This window comes from Nerophis ophidion, linkage group LG14 (assembly GCF_033978795.1).
Source record: "Nerophis ophidion isolate RoL-2023_Sa linkage group LG14, RoL_Noph_v1.0, whole genome shotgun sequence".
NCBI lineage: Eukaryota > Metazoa > Chordata > Actinopteri > Syngnathiformes > Syngnathidae > Nerophis > Nerophis ophidion.
In genome coordinates, this window is record NC_084624.1 from 15,126,215 (window position 1) to 15,146,028 (window position 19,814).

The window sequence follows — 19,814 nt, forward strand, 5'->3', positions numbered from 1 at the left end:
ATCATGATTTTAGTCTTTTTTTTTAATTGCACAGAGACAAACCCGTGATATATCAAGTATATCGATATATCGCCCAGCCCTAACTGAAACAACAAACCTCTTCAGCTGTAGATATTGCTTTGGAGCGGTTCTATACAAAGTACGCCCTGGGAGCCAGTTTAGCCCGCAGCTCAATTTTTATTAGTCTTCCTCTTATTCTGAAAATAGAACGTATCATTTATAATATATGATTGGATATGAAACTAATCAGCATTATGAGATGTAGTTAAATCAAATCAAACTTTATTTGTAAAACCCCTTACATCGGCGTTGGCTGAACTAAAGTGCTGAACAACAGTGCAATACAGACAGAGCATATAATACAATAATAGAAAATGTTGTCAAAATTCATAAAAAGGGTACCAAAAGCGGCGTTAAATAAATAATTATTAAGTTTAGTCCTAAACAATTGTGAATTTGTGGTGATTTGTAGTTCAGCTGGTAGCTTGGGACTGGCTACAAAGAAAGACAGACTGCCCCACTGCTATAACTCAAAACTAATAATTAGAGATGTCTGATTATAGCTTTTTTGCCGATATCCAATATTCCGATATTGTCCAACTCTTAATTATAGATTCCGATATCGACCGATACCGATATATACACTTGTGGAATTAACACATTACTATGCCTAGTTTTGTTGTGATGCCCCGCTGGATGCATTAAAAAATGTAACAAGGTTTACCAAAATAAATAAACTCAAGTTATGGAAAAAAACGCCAACATGGCACTGCCATATTTATCATTGAAATCACAAAGTGCAATTTTTTTTTAAACATGCCTCAAAACAGCAGCTAGGAATTTGGGACATACTCTCCCTGAGAGAGCATGAGGTGGGGGTACAGGGTAGCAGGGGGTGTATATTGTAGCGTCCCAGAAGAGTTAGTTCTGCAAGGGGTTCTGGGTATTTGTTCTGTTGTGTTTATGTTGTGTTACAGTGCGGATGTTCTCCCGAAATGTGTTTGTCATTCTTGTTTGGTGTGGGTTCACTGTATGGTGCATATTTGTAACAGTGTTAAAGTTGTATAGATGGCCACCCTCAGTGTGACCTGTGTGGCTGTTGACCAAGTATGTTCTGCAATTACTTGTGTGTGTGAAAAGCCGTAGATATTACTTGATTGGGCCGGCACGCAAAGGCGGTGCCTTTAAGGTTTATTGACTCTCTGTACTTCTCCCTATGTCCGTGTACCACTTCGTACAGCGGCGTTTTAAAAAGTCATACATTTTACTTTTTGAAAGCGATACCGATAATTTCCGATATCACGTTTTAAAGCATTTATCGGCACTCCGATATTAGCGGACATCTCTACTAATAAGTCAGTCCCCCCAAGAGTTCACTATTTTCACAAATACTGTATTGATGTTTTACCCATTTTATTGCACACACACCTAAAAGTAGACAGTAGTTGGCAGTAAAAGCACATACTCAGAACTCTTTTTCAAAAAACTACAGTTTTATTTCATTATAAATAATACCAGTAATAATTAATCACCAAAGGCTTCCTTTTTGTCTGCAGTCTGCTCTGTTGTCCACATGTTGCAGACATACTGTTTTACGTCTGATAAGTGCTAGTTCTCAGAATCTATTTGTTTTTCAGTCTGAAGCCACTTGACATTGAGTTTATGAAGAGACTCCACGACAAAGTCAACGTCATTCCGCTTATTGCAAAAGCTGACACGCTGACCCCAGAAGAATGCCAACTTTTTAAGAAACAGGTGAGACATGATGAGACATATTTGCACAACAGTTTTTCTTCCGTGTGTGTGTGTGGACTTTTGTTGACGGATGTGCTGGTTTTTATTTAAATTCATGTTCCATCATTGTAGATAATGAAAGAGATCCAGGAGCACAAAATCAAAATTTATGAATTTCCGGACACGCACGATGACGACGACAACAAGCTCATCCGGAAGATAAAGGTACTGGACCAAGGACTCATTGCTAGGAGTCAGCTGAGAGAATAATAAAACACTATAGGTGACATGGGTACCGAAATCCATACTTTAATTGGTACCTAACAAAGTCTGTCTGTGCTATTGGGTACCGATTCACGGAAAATTGTGTCATGTCCTGCACTTGGTCGGGAAAACAATTAGTCAAGCACTCAGAGCGGACTCAGTGGAACCGCCTCTTTTAAAAAAGGAAGAACAAGGCACTCAAAAATACAGTACGGCTTCACTTTTTAAAATGCCTGATGCTAATTTACAGTCAATTTGCCATAAACATGCTACCAATTAGCATTAACAGTTTTACATGGTGATTTGGTAATAACAATTCTAACTAAGTTACTATCAAACCGCTAAATGGTAAATGGGTTATACTTGTATAACGCTTTTCTACCTTCAAGGTACTCAAAGCGCTTTGACACTATTTCCACATTCACCCATTCACACACACATTCACACATATATCGTGTATCGTGACATGGCTTAAAAATATCGAGATATTAATAAAAGGACATATCGCCCAGCCCTGTCTAGACTCTCCAGTTGAGTATTTGAATAAACGCAGCCTTTTCCACTTTTTGTTTACCACATCTTCAGAGACATGAAGAGCAACTGTAGAAGTAAGAAAACAATATAAATGGACAGCACAGTGTTAAATATAAAAATTTGGTTATTTTTAAACCATTAACATATCTTAATACATTTGAACACGCAAAAGTATCGAAAATTAGTACTTTTAAGTACCGGTACCAGGTACCCTGAGTTAATACCGTATTCATTCAAAAGTGAAAGGTACCCATCCTTAGCTATTGATCAGTTTGCCCTTTAGTCAGAATCCGATGCTTGCAGATCCATGTCCCAGTTTTTGCTGTCGCTTAATTTATCAGCTCATTGAATAACTGTCACCGGAGATATGCCTTAGTAACAGCTGCTTCCGGCAACTGCCCTCCTCCCACCAACATCATTCCAGTCTGCACTGGTCACAGCTACATCATGCAAGACCTAATCTAGCGAGCATTTAAAATTTTCAACTGGAGACCTCATGATAGCTGCAGTTGCTGGTTAAAGGGGAACATTATCACCAGACCTATGTAAGCGTCAATATATACCTTGATGTTGCAGAAAAAAGACCATGTATTTCTTTAACCGATTTCCGAACTCTAAATGGGTGAATTTTGGCGAATTAAACGCCTTTCTGGTCATCGGTCTTTTTGCGATGACGTCAGAACATGACGTCACCAAGGTAATACAGCTGCCATTTTCATTTTCAACACATTGCAAACACCGCGTCTCAGCTCTGTTATTTTCGACTATTTTTTGGAACCTTGGAGACATCATGCCTCTTCGGTGTGTTGTCGGAGGGTGTAACAACACTAACAGGGAGGGATTCAAGTTGCACCACTGGCAAGATATCTGCCGCCAGACCCCCATTGAATTTGCCAGAGTCTCTGCACATTTTACCGGCGATGCCAAGGCAGACATGGCACAGATATATATGGATAACCTGCAGATGCATTTGCAACGATAAAGTCAACTAAGTCACAAAGGTGAGTTTTGTTGATGTTGTTGACTTATGTGGTAATCAGACATATTTGGTCGCTGCGTGACTGCCAGCTAATCAATGCTAGCATGCTATGCTAATCAATGCTAACATGCTATTTACCGGGGGTGCTAAAGCAGACATGGCACAGAGATGTATGGATAACCTGCAGATGCATTTGCAACTATAAAGTCAACGAAGTCACAAAGGTGAGTTTTGTTGATGTTGTTGACTTATGTGCTAATCAGACATATTTGGTTGTGGCGTGACTGCCAGCTAATCGATGCTATCATGCTATTTACCGGCGGTGCTAAAGCAGACATGGCACAGAGATGTATGGATAACCTGCAGATGCATTTGCAACTATATCACGTTTCCTCCCACCCACATTTAATGCGAAAAAAACACTTACCAATCGACGGATTTAAGTTGCTCCAGTGTCACAAGATGCCAAAGTCCTGATCGTTTGGTCCGCACATTTTACCGGCGATGCTAACGCAGCTATTTGGCCATGCTATGGCTATGAATAGCGTCAATAGCTATTTGCTCAATATTTTAAGTTTCTTCTTCAATACTTTCATACTCCAACCATCTGTTTCAATACATGCGTAATCTGTTGAATCGCTTAAGCCGCTGAAATCCGAGTCTGAATCCGAGCTAATGTCGCTATATCTTGCTGTGGTATTCGCCATTGTTTGTTTGTATTGGCACTACTGTATAACGTCACAGGGAAATGAACAGTGTCTTGGCAGAGAGCGAAAAAAAAGGCACTTTAAGGCTTTTTTTTAGGGATATTCCGGGACCGATACATTTTGAAAAAAAATACAACAAGCCACTGGGAACTGATTTTTATTGTTTTTAACCCTTTTGAAATTGTGATAATGTTCCCCTTTAAGGCTTTAGAACAGGCCTGGGCTGTTCTAAAGCTGGACTCGGGAGGGCCAAATTTTGAGAAAAAAATGTCTCTGGGGCTGGTATATCTATTTTTAGGAACACTAATACAGAACCTTGCAATAATGTCAGATAGAATGCTAAAAACGTTATGACAGACCGCTTTAAAAACTGGAATGCAATTTTAAATTTTTTTATTGAATGAGACGCCCGGAATGTACATGAAAATAAAGAATGTAGGATTTACTATATTAACTATGAAGGATAAAACACTGAATATTGACAACATATGAACGTCACACCCCTTCTCCATCCACATATTTTACAATCAAGCAAACACAACAAAAATGCAACAAACAGCAAAATATGAATGCAACATGGTAAAAAAAAAAACACCTAAAATCTAAAACCTATGACTATATTGTAAAAATCTCCTTCCGCGTCTGTCCCTGACACCTGCATTTCAGGTTCTGAAACACTCCGTGGAAACGCTCCCCACCCACACTGCTTGGTGCCTTGTCTGAGCTGCTGTGACTTACGTGACCAAAGTAATTAATTAGATTACCATAGTAACTAGTACATCATGCAAAAGCGCAGATTTCAACCATTAAGATATTGAGTATAGTTCAAGACTTATGATCATTATAAAACATGAGTGCACATCATAATGGCAGCTAGATTTTCCATCTTAAATATCAAAAAATAAATTATTTGGAAATGTCCGGCGGGCCAGATTGAAAAGCGTACAACATGTGTGCAGATATAAATGGTTCTTGTCACCTTTTTCCAGGAGAAGATGCCATTGGCTGTGGTTGGCAGCAACGTTGTCATTGAGGTGAATGGCAAGAAGGTCAGAGGTCGCCAGTACCCGTGGGGCGTGGCAGAAGGTAGGGGTATACTGTCAGAAAGAATGCCTGATTTGGAGACAATGTATCTACCTGGATGTGAAAGCATGCAGTACAGTGTTGATGGGTGACTTGTGTTTACAAACATATACAAACCCCGTTTCCATATGAGTTGGGAAATTGTGTTAGATGTAAATATAAACGGAATACAATGATTTGCAAATCATTTTTAACCCATATTCCGTTGAATATGCAGCAAACACAACATATTTGATGTTTAAACTGATAAACTTTTTTTTTTGTGCAAATCATTAACTTTAGAATTTGATGCCAGCAACACGTGACAAAGAAGTTGGGAAAGGTGGCAATAAATTCTGATAAAGTTGAGGAATGCTCATCAAACACTTATTTGGAACATCCCACAGGTGTGCAGGCTAATTGGGAACAGGTGGGTCCCATGATTGGGTGTAAAAACAGCTTCCCAAAAAATGCTCAGTCTTTCACAAGAAATGATGTCGCGAGGTACACCCCTTTGTCCACAACTGCGTGAGAAAATAGTCAAACAGTTTAAAAACAACATTTCTCAAAGTGCAATTGCAAGACATTTAGGGATTTCAACATCTACAGTCCATAATATCATCAAAAGGTTCAGAGAATCTGGAGAAATCACTCCACGTAAGCGGCATGGCCAGAAACCAACATTAAATGACCGTGACCTTCGATACCTCAGACAGCGCTTTTTCAAAAACTGACATCAATCTCGAAAGGATATCACCACATGGGCTCAGGAACACTTCAGAAAACCACTGTCACTAAATACAGTTTGTCGCTACATCTGTAAGTGCAAGTTAAAGCTCTACTACGCGAAGCCAAAGCCATATACCAACAACATCCAGAAACGCCGCCGGCTTTTCAGGGCCCGAGATCATCTAAGATGGACTGATGCAAAGTGGAAAATGTTCTGTGGTCTGACGAGTCTACATTTCAAATAGTTTTTGGAAATATTCGACATCGTGTCATCCGGACCAAAGGGGAAGCGAACCATCCAGACTGTTAACGACGCAAAGTTCAAAAGCCAGCATCTGTGATGGTATGGGGATGCATTAGTGCCCAAGGCATGGGTAACCTACACATCTGTGAAGGCACCATTAATACAGGTTTTGGAACAAAATATGCTGCCATCTAAGCGCCGTCTTTTTCATGGACGCCCCTGCTTATTTCAGCAAGACAATGCCAAGCCACATTCAGCACGTGTTACAACAGCGTGGCTTGGTAAAAAAAGAGTGCGGGTACTTTCCTGGCCCGCCTGCAGTCCAGACATGTATCCCATCGAAAATATGACAGCGGAGACCCCGGACTGTTGAACGACTGAAGCTCTACATAAAACAAGAATGGGAATGAATTCCACTTTCAAAGCTTCAAAAATTAGTTTCCTCGTTTCCCAAACGTTTATTGAGTGTTGTTAAAAGAAAAGGTAATATAACACAGTGGTGAACATGCCCTTTCCCAACTACTTTGGCACGTGTAGCAGCCATGAAATTTTAGGTTAATTATTATCTGCAAAAAAAAAAATAAAGTTTATGAGTTTGTACATCAAATATCTTGTCTTTGTAGTGCATTCAATTGAATATGGGTTAAAAAGGATTTGCAAATCATTGTATTCCGTTTTTATTTACATCTAACACAATTTCCCAACTCATTTGGAAACAAGGTTTGTAGACAAAAGCGTAAAGCCAAATCTTTTTTTAAGTATGGCATATTGTTCTAATGTGTGGCACCTTGGGACAAGAATATGTTGATTGACAGTCTAAAAGTAGCATGTCTTCATCCACTCTTAAGTGTTGCATTTGTATGCATCCATATGTATAAAATATAGATATCACAAAACAAATCGCAATTTTGGAGAGAAAAATCGCAACAAGGTTTTTTTCTCAAACCTTGCAACCCTAGGTCAGATCTAGTCTAGCAACTGGTGTCAAAACCCCAACGCAGGAAGGGCATGCCTGGGCAATGATGGTTTTGCCCTATTGTAGTGAAAAAAACAACAACAATTGAGATGCAAAGGACCGTCGTTTCACTGGACTCGCCCATGTTAGCATTATATTCAGTTGTAAAAATGGCACAAAAGGTGCATTGGTGACCAGAATGTTTATAGTGATGTTATCTGTTGGAATCTTAATTGCAGAGCCTTTAAAGGGGCACATTATCACAATTTCAAAAGGGATAAAACAATAAAAATCAGTTCCCAGTGGCTTGTTGTATATTTTGAATTTTTTTTCAAAATTTTACCGGTCCCGGAATATCCCTGAATAAAGCTTTAAAGTGCCTTATTTTCGCTATCTTCGAAACCACTATCCATTTCCCTGTGACATCATACAGGGCTGCCAATACAAACAACATGGCGGTTACCACAGAAAGATATAGCGACATTAGCTCGGATTCAGACTCGGATTTCAGCGGCTTAAGCGATTCAACAGATTACGCATGTATTGAAACGGATGGTCGGAGTATGGAGGCAGATAGCGAAAACGAAATTGAAGAAGAAATTGAAGCTATTGAGCGAATAGCTATTGACGCTATTCGGCCATAGCGTGGGTGTACCTAATGAAGTGGCCCATAGCATGGCTGCCTTATTAGCATCGCCGGTAAAATGTGCGGACCAAACGATCAGGACTTTCGCATATTGTGACACTGGAGCAACTTAAATCCGTCGATTGGTAAGTGTTTGTTTCGCATTAAATGTGGGTATCTAGTTTCAAATGTACACACAGCTAGCGTAAGTAGCATGTTAGCATCGATTAGCGTAGTATGTTAGCATCGATTAGCTGGCAGTCATGCCGTGACCAAATATGTCTGATTAGCACATAAGTCAACAACAACATCAACAAAACTTACCTTTGTGATTTCGTTGACTTAATCGTTGCAAATGCATCTGCAGGTTATCCATACATCTCTGTGCCATGTTTGTCTTTGCATCGCCGGTAAAATGTGAAGACACTCTGGTACATTCAACGGGGGTCTGGCGGCAGATTTCTTGCCAGTGGTACAACTTGAATCCCTCCCTGTTAGTGTTGTTACACCCTCCGACAACACACTGACAAGGCATGATGTCTCCAAGGTTCCAAAAAATAGTCGAAAAAACAGAAAATAACAGAGCTGAGACCCGGTGTTTGTAATGTGAAAATGAATATGGCGGGTGTGTTACCTCGGTGACGTCACGTTCTGACGTCATCGCTAAAAGACCGATAAACAGAAAGGCGTTTAATTTGCCAAAATTCACCCATTTAGAGTTCGGAAATCGGTTAAAAAAATACATGGTCTTTTTCTGCAACATCAAGGTATATATTGACGCTTGCATAGGTTTGGTGATAATGTTCCCCTTTAAGGAATGGTTGAAACAACAGAAATAGGTGGTATCGGAGACCACATCCTCTGTTTAGAGATGTTTTTTCAACCTTGATGTCCTTTCAACCTTTCCTAAAAGACTATAGTTTAGCCTCAAACAAATAACAGCAGTTTTGAACAAGTGTCATCTTTTTCTATTTGATGATAGCACTGTGGATCCCCTAAGGAGCTCAAATGTACACAATCCCTCCGGTGATGTTTCTGCCTGTAGGGATTCTGGAAAAGGAGGCTTGATGCTGTGTATCTGGGAATATTTCTCTGTGAGAGTGTATAGGGATGTATCACTGTTAGCCATCATTGTACTGTTGTTTTGTTTTTTTACTGCTGAATTTCTTTTCCATCCAAGTGCGCATCGTGAAAAAGATAATGAACTGTGCCATTTTCAAAAGAAAAATTGTGCTATGCGTTTGGCCATTTATCAGTCTTTCACTTTTTCATTCTTTCCTTTCTCTCCCTTTTCTGTTATTTTTTTGTCCATTCTTTTCCATGACTGACAGAGGGCATATTTGGTAAACGAAACCAGCCTTGTCTTTATTTGAATCCCGTTTTCTCACCGACACTACTTCCTGTTTCCCCCTCAGAACGTCCCTGACCCTCATTTTTCATCCGCTCCTTTCCTCTCCACTCTTACGTTGCTGCACCACTCTCATCATCAGGCTGATGGTCAAACCATTGCTTAACCAGACCTGGGCGTCACACTGATGACAACATTTTCAAATAGAATAGAATGGACTTTATTGTCATAATATTTGCATATAACGAGATTAAGGACTCCAACTTAAGGTGCGGTAGTGGGAACAAATATGGGGTAACGATAAATAACACAAGAAGTAGTAATAAAGGAAAAACTAACAATTGAAATAAATAGACTACTATCCAATGAAAAAAATAATCAATCCTGTACAATATACAAAATACGAAATACTGTACAATATACAGAACAAGACAAGAGTACTGAAGTAATGAATACCAATCAGTGTCGGACGTATTGCACTCGAAAGGTAGTATTCTCCCGTAGAAAGGCAAAACCCAGTAACTGAATTTTGGTCAAAACTGAGCTGATAATAATTTTGGAGTTCCTAGGTGATATGCTTTACATTAGTGTATGTGATATTGTAATTTGTTCCGTAAGTAAGCTGTTACGCACATGGCAGGACCTAGCAACAAAAAAACAACAGAAAAACCTAGTATCTCAAGGGACCAATCGAAGCTTCTTTGTCAGTCGCCTTATTGTCTTTAATGAGACATTTGCACGAATAGGGGCCGACGGTCAACCTGATTATGTGATATTATGGCACGAGGGGATATTTGGAAGATTGGCACCTTCATTAAATGTATTGTTCTTGATTCTTCCCCTTGTATACTCTTTTGGGCAGATAACTGTGGAGGTCAAAATGGAAACTGGACGCTGTACACGGCTCTTGCCCAATGTGCAAACGCAGAATGGGGCCCACCCGAGATTGTGATAAAATATCTGGAGAAAGGGCACACGTTCATGAGAGCAGATTCAATCAATGGCTCAATCGGCAAGAAAATGAAAGCTCAAGAAAACATCTATACGTTTGATGACTTTGTAAATCTTTGTAAGACAGCATCAAGATAGATTGGTTTTCCTTTGTTTTCTCGAAATTAACTAGAAGTGAGTTACTAAGTTTTGCCTTTGGACGGGAGTATTGCACAGTAGGGTATTAGGGTTTAAGTTAGAGTTCAACATGGTGACAGAATGGACTGACAGGTGAAATATACTTTTACAACACGTAACACACAAGTCAGTCCCTCTCGGACTACACACAAATTCAACCAATCCCCCCAATTGTATGCAGCCTAGCAATTTTGGCCAATTCCCACAACTTCCACGCACATTTTGGCCAATGGAATTTGTTTTTGAACGGCGCTCAAAAACACTTAAAAAAAAAAAAAAAAACTTAATTTCTTTTAATGTAAACAAAGCATGAACAACAACATGTAACAATTTTAGTCCTCCCACATGGTTTAGACCAGTGGTTCTCAACCTTTTTTCAGTGATGTAACCCTTGTGAACATTGCTTTACTTTAAGTACCCCCTAATCAGAGTGAATAATTTTTGGTTGAAAAAAAGAGATAAGTAAGTAAAATACAGCACTATGTCATCAGTTTGTGATTCTTTACATTGTATAACAGTGCAAAATATTGCTCTTTTGTAGTGGTCTTTCTTGAACTGTTTGGAAAAAAAGCTATAAAAATAACTAAAAACTTGTTGAAAAATAAACAAGTGATTCAATTATAAATAAAGATTTCTACACATAGAAGTAATCATCAACTTAAAGTGCCCTCTTTGGGGATTGTAATAGAGATCCATCTGGATTCATGAACTTTATTCTAAACATTTCTTCACAAAAAAGAAATCTTTAACATCAATATTTATGGAACATGTCCACAAAAATTCTAGCTGTCAACACTGAATATTGCATTGTTGTATTTTTTTCACAGTTTATGAACTTACATTCATATTTTGTTGAAGTATTATTCAATGAATATATTTATGAAGGATTTCTGAATTGTTGCTATTTGTGAATATTTTTTAAAAATCTCACGTACCCCTTGGCATACCTTCAAGTACCCTCAGGGGTACGCGTCCCCCCATTCGAGAACCACTGGTTTAGACCTACCTTATGTTCCTGTCTATAGCGCGAAACCTTCTGAATAATGTAGTACCATGAACTGATTTATGTGTACCCCGACTTAAACAAGTTTAAAAACTTATTCGGGTGTTACCATTTAGTGGTCAATTGTACGGAATATGTAGTGAACTGTGCAATCTTCTCATAAAAGTTTCAACAATCAAAGTATATAAACATTTTTACAGACACACATTTGCAGACGTTGCGACTTGAAATAGATGCTAATAAAAATAATGACAGAAGAAATTCATAAATTTAAGAGATGGTTTGACAAAAAACGACTTTTTGAATACCTGTAAAACCAATATAACACAGTATAGTAGAGAAAGTCAAACATAGGTACAAGTAGACATGAACTGGAAATCTCTTTTAGAAATATACCCAGTATATACCCGCCTGAGATCGGTAGGTTGTGAGTTTAAACCCCGACCGAGTCATACCAAAGACTATAAAAATGGGACCCATTACCTCCCTGCTTGGCACTCAGCATCAAGGGTTGGAATTGGGGGTCAAATCACCAAAAATAATTCCTGGGCGCGGCCACGACTGCTGCTCACTGCTCCCCTCACCTCCCAGGGGGTGAACAAGGGGATGGGTGAAATGCAGAGGACAAATTTCACAACACCTAGTGTATGCACTGCAAAAAGTCAGTGTTCAAAAACAAAAACAAAAATGAGGGGTATTTTACTTGAACTAAGCAAAATTATCCGCCAATAGAACAAGAACATTTGGCTTGTCAAGACTTTCCAAAACAAGTAAAATTAGCTAACTTCAATGAACCCAAAAATACCTTAAAATAAGTATATTCTCACTAATAACAAGTGTACTACTATACGAGTACGTATTTTCTATTGTTTCATTGAAAATAAAATGGCAAAGTCTATTTGGCTGTCATCTGTTTTAATATGATAAACAACTGTGTCAAAGTCATGATTTAGTTTTACATTCTTGAAATAAGAAATTCTTACTTTAAAAAGTAGTTTTATACTTGTGAGTGTTGATGACACAGCTTTGAAACATTTGATATTCTCGTTTCAAGCATGTTTTACTCAATATAGGTCATCAAATCTCAGCTACAAGCTGTAATATCTTACTGAGATCATTTAGGACCTAAACACTTAAAACAAGTAAAACACTCTAACATAAAATCTTATGTATGGCTGCGCAAGTCCCAGGATGCCCAAAATGTCCGTAACACACCCAGCCGAGTCCCATGGAGGGGGGGGGTGAAAGTTGGAAAAGTCAGCATAAGTCCCAAAAATGTTCACAATACCTACAGAGGTTCGAGTCCCATAAGTTCCGCCGCCAGCCGGGATGCCCAGAATGTCCAAAACGCGCTCAGTAAAGTCCCACGGGAAGGTGGGGAGAAAAGTGAGAAAAGTCGGGGAATTGTTCAAAAGTCCCACCCGGGTTCGAGTGTGCACTCAAACTCAAACTCGAACCCGGTTGGGACTCGAACCTGGGTAGGTATTTTGAAAATTTTGGGGGACTTTTGCTGACTTTTCTCATTTTTCCCCCCTACTTCCCGTGGGACTTTGCTGGGTGCGTTTTGGACATTTTTTGTATCCCGGGATTAGTGTGGCCGGCGGCGGGACTCGTGGGACTGGAACCCCGGGGAGGTATTTTGGACTCAATTGGGACTTTTAAACATTTTGGCCGCCTTTTCCCCCTCTTCTTCCCCGCCTTCCTGCGCACCATTGCTGGGTGTGTTTTGGACACTTGGGCAAAAATAGTTTCAAGCATATTTTACTCAAAATAGGTCATAAAATGTCGGAAACAAGCTGTAGTATCTTACTGAGATCATTTAGGAGCAAAACCCTTAAAACAAGTAAAAGACTCTAACATAAAATCTGCTTAGTGAGAAGAATTATCTTACCAGACAGAAAATAAGCAAATATCACCCTTATTTGAGATATTTCATCTTACTTAGATTTCAATTTTTGCAGTGTGTGTGTGTTACTTTAACTTTAACTTAAGTTATCGTGTTGAAATATGGGTAAATAACTACAAAAGTATGCTTCACTCAGTTCAGTTAGAATAATACATAATGTTGGTTATAGAAAATATTAAAACTCCTGATTTATTAAGTCACAAATATTGAAATTCCATGATTTAGTGCATTTCTAAGCAAACAATAACCTGCTACCCAAAAATGTACAACAATTTGTCCAAGCAAAAGAGGAGAAATAGAAGCTTAGGCAAAAAATGTACTTGAAATATTTGTACAACACTTAAGACCTTTAGCATATCAGTATGTGGAATTAAATTATAGGACGGATTAATAAACGTTGTACTTAAATAATTTTAATTCAAGCATTATAGGCTGCAACATTCGGGCAAAAAATCCTGTGTAATCTTGACTGGTATCACACGGAAAAATATACAACCAAATGACTTGGAGTGTCGGGCTGTTTCCAATTTTCTCAGATGTAATAAAGTTTTAAGTTTGTAAAATTAAATTTCTAAATTTGAATTAGTGAAATATAGGCAACAGGCTGGAGTGATAGCCTTGAGCTAAAGCACCTCCAAAGCCACATATCGTCACGGTACAATCCAACAATAGTTTTATGGTATAAATGACATTTTTATGCTTTTCTTTCATTCTTATTTGATATTTGTTTCAAGCAACATCAGTTTTTAGTCCCAGGTCTGATGCTGTTCAGTCTGATTAGAAATAAACCAATAAAACTATGGCTGAAATACATCGCTGTAACCAAGGCTCCTGTCTTTGCGCCAATATTTTTTCATACTCTTGTTCTAGTTCATGTCTGTGATTCTACTCTGTATTCTTGAATCACAAGAGATGGTCACAGTGTTAAAAGGCTGGGCAAAGGTAGGATCTTTCAATACTAACTAGGATATTAATACATCATGCTGCTTGGTATCATGTTTTACTCATTTGCGTACTTGCGCAATGCAAAAATGTTAGCCGCAATACAGCTAGTTTGCAAAAACACACCAATATGCACGCTTTTGCATGTTTAAAGTGCAAGTTTGTCAGCTTTTAACACATCATACTGTATATCATCCTAGACTAAATGAATATGCTGTATTGAATATAAAACTCTAAGGCCCAAAACACCTGATGGACAATATTCTTTGAAATTCATCACTTTGATTGATGCAACAAACATCCACAGATAACAAGCTGAGAACAATTCATCAGGTTTTTTTTGCCTAAGTCGTATTTTGTAGCCTGCTTTTTCCCCTTGGATCCCATGAGATCCTCTAGTTTTGCCTCCCCAAGCTGCTAATGCATAGATTGATCCTCCTGTATAGGCCCTCCCACCGCCTCAACCCCTTATAACCCCTGCACTCTTAAGCCAGTCAGCCTGGACCTATGCAGGTTATGGTGTTGATCCGGGCCAATTTGGGTCAGAATCGGCGTCTGAAACCTAAAAAAAAAAAAAAAAACCCAGTCGCTCCAGACCCAGATTTTGCCCCCGCCGGGCACAGACAGTAACTGAAAAACCGTACCCCTCCCCCTTCGTCAGAGCTCCCTCCTCTAGAAGAGACAGGAGGTCAATGGCTGGCTTGGGAGGCCAAGGGGCGGAGCTTCTTAAGTTTCATCAATGGTAAGGTGTTCCTTTTCGCTCTCCTGATGATGAGTGGCTACCAGTGGAGTGGAGCAATAAGGAGCTTCATTTTCAGTGAAGAAAAGGCTGCAAACTGTGCACATATCACCATATACTGTCCTTATGTTTTATATAATCGTCTTCTGCAATCTGTATGCAGTCCTTTTCCAGAATCCCATCTGATTATTAACCATGGTCTAACTACTAATCATCATACTGCTGATGGAAAAACGAGCCTTATTTGTTACATTTGTTGTCTGTGTCATTAAGATTCATAATTTTTTACTCGATGTAATTTAAAGTTTAAACATCTCATGTTTTCAGTCAGCCTGTTAGAAATGTATTTTGTCTCAAACCAACTATGTAACATTAACTTTTTAACTCATAACATAAGTTAAATTCAGGCGGTCCTCGGTCTACGTATGTGTTCTGGTACTTTTTTCAGGTACTGACCGAATTCCTATCGATCACATGAAATCAAACGGTACCATATTTCGATACCTTTATTCCATGTGAGGTCTTTTGGCTAAAAACATCCATCCATTCATCCATCTTCTTCTGGTTATCCGAGGTCTGGTCGCGGGGGCAGCAGCCTAAGCAGGGAAGCCCAGACTTCCCTCTCCCCAACCACTTCGTCCAGCTCTTCCCAGGGGATCCCGAGGCGTTCCCAGGCTACCCGGTAGACATAGTCTTCCCAACATGTCCTGGGTATTCCCCGTGGCCTCCTACCGGTCGGACGTGCCTGAAACACCTCCCTCAGTAGGCGTTCGGGTGGCATCCTGACCAGATGCCCGAACCACCTCATCTGGCTCCTCTCGATGTGGAGCAGCAGCGGCTTCACTTTGAGCTCCTTCCCGGATGGCAGAGCTTCTCACCCTATCTCTAAGGGAGAGCCCCACCACCCGGCGTAGGAAACTCATTTCGGCCGCTTGTACCCGTGATCTTATCCTTTCGGTCATAACCCAAAGCTCATGACCATAGGTGAGGATGGGAACGTACATCGACCGGTAAATTGAGAGCTTTGCCTTCCAGCTCAGCTTCTTCTTCACCACAACGGATCGATACAGCTTCCGCATTACTGAAGACGCCGCACCGATCCGCCTGTCGATCTCACGATTCACTCTTCCTTCACTCCTGAACAAGACTCCGAGGTACTTGAACTCCTCCACTTGGGGCAGGGTCTCCTCCCCAACCCGGAGATGGCACTCCGCCCTTTTCCGGACAAGAACCATGCACTCGGACTTGGAGGTGCTGATTCTCATTCCAGTCGCTTAAAAACACTTGGCGGGCAATCAGACACATTAGACTGCCTCTAAGTAATGTTATAATCTCCCATGCCAACAAAGCAAGCATGCTTGATAGTAAGTCCTCAAAAGTAAGAGTCCACCTTACTCATATACATGATACTGATTAGCATTAGCGATAGTTACACAGTGATTTCAACGCCTCCAAATTTGGTAATGAAAACTACAACTAAGATGCACTTTACAGTTAAGCAGAAGTTGTACAATACTTAACAGTACAAACACTTTGTAGGTCTCAACAAAAGCAACGGCTATCACACTTAAAGGGGAACATTATCACAATTTCAGAAGGGTTAAAAACCAATAAAAATCACTTCCCAGTGGCTTATTTTATTTTTCGAAGTTTTTTTCAAAATTTTACCTGTCCCGGAATATCCCGAAAAAAGGCTTTAAAGTGCCGGATTTTCGCTATCTGCGAAGCTACTGTCCATTTTCCTGTGACGTCATCCAGTGATTCCAATACAAACAACATGGCTGATAGCACAGCAAGATATAGCGACATTAGCTCGGATTCAGACTCCAATTTCAGCGGCTTAAGCGATTCAAAAGATTACGCATGTATTGAAACGGGTGGTTGGAGTATGGAGGCAGATTGCGTAAACGAAATTGAAGAAAAAAATGAAGCTATTGAGCAAATAGCTATTGACGCTATTCAGACATGTCTGCCTTAGCATCGCCGGTAAAATGTGCGGACCAACCGATCGGGACTTTCGCATTGACACTGGAGCAACTTAAATCCGTCGATTGGTAAGTGTTTGTTTGGCATTAAATGTGGGTGGAGGGAAACGCTGGATGCAAATATATCTAACAAATGTACATACAGCTAGCCTAAACAGCATGTTAGCATCGATTAGCTGGCAGTCATGCCCTGACCAAATATGTCTGATTAGCACATAAGTTAACGGCATCAACAAAACTCACCATTGTGATTTCGTTGACTTTATCGTTGGAAATGCATCTGCAGGTTATCCATACATCTCTCTGCCATGTCTGTAAATAGCATGTTAGCATCGTTTAGCATGCCGTGCTAATCGATGCACATTCTACGTAAATCAACGTGAATTCGTCCCTAAACGTGTTGTTACACCCTCCGACAACACATCGACGAGGCATGACGTCTCCAAGGTACGGAAAACAGTCGAAAAAATGGAAAATATCAGAGCTGATTTGACTCGATGTGTATAATGTGTTTGACAAAATGGCCGATTGACTATCTAGGTGACGTCATTGCTCCGAGAGTAAATAATAGAAAGGCGTTTAATTCGCCAAAATTCACCCATTTAGAGTTCGGAAATCGGTTAAAAAAATATATGGTCTTTTTTTCTGCAACATCAAGGTATATACTGACGCTTACATAGGCCTGGTGATAATCTTCCCCTTTAACTTAATTGCAAAAACTGCACCTAGACTCCAGCAACACACCTAGGACAAACTGAAATTAATACATATTTGCAAATGATATTCAGACGTGTTGGAAAATAAAATACAATAACTACACAGCACAGTTATTAGCTCACTGTTAAATGTCTTAAACTGGATAAGAAGTTATCTAACGAATAGGAAATAATACGTGAAGCTGGGCGAACACACTTCTACAACGCTAACTATATCCTGTGGTCTACCTCAGGGATCAATACCAGGACCTAAATTTTTAAATCTCTAAATAAATGACATTTGTAAAGTTGCAAAAGATTTAAAGTTAGTATTATTTGCGGATCATACAATAGCGTTTTGTTCAGGAGAATACAAATAATAACAGAAGAAATGAACAAATTAAAAAGGTGGTTTGACAAAAACAGACTATCGTTGAATCTCAGTAAAACTAAAATAATGCTATTTGGTTACAGTAGAAGAGAAAGTCAAACACAAATACAAATAGACGGAATAGAAATTGAAAGAGTAAATTAAACCAAATTTCTAGGTATAATAATTGATGATAAATTGAATTGGAAATCTCATGTAAAATATATACAACATAAAGTAGCAAGGAACACTAATGAATAAAGCAAAACATGTTCTAGACCAAAAATCACTTCATATTCTCTACTGCTCGCTAGTGTTACCATATCTGATAAATAGTTACAAAAGTTCACTTCATTCACTAACAGTGCTACAAAAAAGATCAGTTTGAATAATACATAATGTTGGATATAGAGAACATACAAACCCTTTATTTATTGAATTAAACATACTGTAATTCCACGACGTATTGAATTTGCAAACAGCTACAACTATACACAAAGCTAACTACAACCTGCAATCCAAGAATATACAACAAATCTCGACAAAAGAGGAGAAATATAATCTTAGAGAAAAATGTAATTTAAAACATTTGTATGCATGTACAACACTTAAGACCATCAGTATATCAGTATGTGGAATTAAATTATGGAATGGATTAAGCAAAGCAATCAAACAATGTACTAATATGATCCACTTTAAGAAACTATTCAAACTTAAAGTGTTGATAAAGTACAAAGAAGAAGAACCACAATAAAAATTCTGAATGTATTTCATTCATTCATTATTTCATTCTCAATATAATCATACTTATCTCATCAGTTGAAATACTGATGAGATAAGGATACTTTCGCATGTTCAAAGATACCATCTTTGTCAATCATGTTGATTTTTACACTATCTCAACATTTTACTTCACTTTCCTTTTCTTTGGCGCGCTGCCACCAGAGGAGTCTGCCTGAGACTTGGGAGACATGACGAGAAAAGAGTCAACCAAAATGAACAAAAGTGACGTTGTTTTGTATTCTTCCGCACTTACCTTTTTTTTGTGTGTGTGTACTGTATTAAACACCTATGGGAGTACACATAGGGCAGCACGGTGGGGCAGGGGTTAGTGCATCTGCCTCACAATATGGAGGTCCTGAGCAGTCTTGGGTTCAATCCCAGGCTCAGGATCTTTCTGTGTGGAGTTTGTATGTTCTCCCCGTGACTGCGTGGGTTCCCTCCGGGTACTCCGGCTTCCTCTCACCCCCAAAAACATGCACCTGGGGATAGGTTGATCGGCAACACTAAATTGGCCGTAGTGTGTGAGTGTGAATGTTGTCTGTCTATCTGTGTTGGCCCTGGGATGAGGTGGCGACTTGTCCAGGGTGTACGCCGACTTCCGCCCGAATGCAACTGAGATAGGCTCCAGCGACCCCAAAAGGGACGAGCGGTAGAAAATGGAAGGATGGGTGGATGGATGGGAGTGCATATATAACCACAAAACATCACAACTGGAGGACCGCCTTTAGTAAACTTCGAAAAGTTAGAAAAAAAAAAAACCTACCAAGTACAGTACTACGAATACTAGAAACTATGAGTGCACACTGAAAATACTATAACTACAAGAAACTTTAAGCATACTACTACAAGTTCATTACTACAAGTAAACTATGACAAGTAGTCAAATTAAAATAAACTGCAATACAATAATACAAGTACAAACCCTGTTTCCATGAGTTGGGAAATTGTGTTAGATGTAAATATAAACGGAATACAATGATTTGCAAATCATTTTCAACCCATATTCAATTGAATGCACTACAAAGACAAGATATTTGATGTTCAAACTCATTTTGCAAATAATAATTAACTAAAGTAGTTGG

General features: G+C 39.2%; 1 protein-coding gene across 2 annotated transcripts in view; it reads left to right on the forward strand.

Moving 5' to 3' along the window:
- The window catches only part of LOC133568177 (septin-7-like), a 119,232-nt gene that overhangs the window by 76,717 nt on the left and 22,701 nt on the right, over positions 1-19,814 (forward strand). For both annotated transcript variants that reach the window (XM_061919922.1, XM_061919923.1), the window contains exons 7-9: positions 1,638-1,755; positions 1,867-1,959; positions 5,208-5,304. In XM_061919922.1, coding sequence (XP_061775906.1) covers positions 1,638-1,755; positions 1,867-1,959; positions 5,208-5,304 — 308 coding nt within the window. The remainder of the gene's footprint in view (positions 1-1,637; positions 1,756-1,866; positions 1,960-5,207; positions 5,305-19,814) is intronic.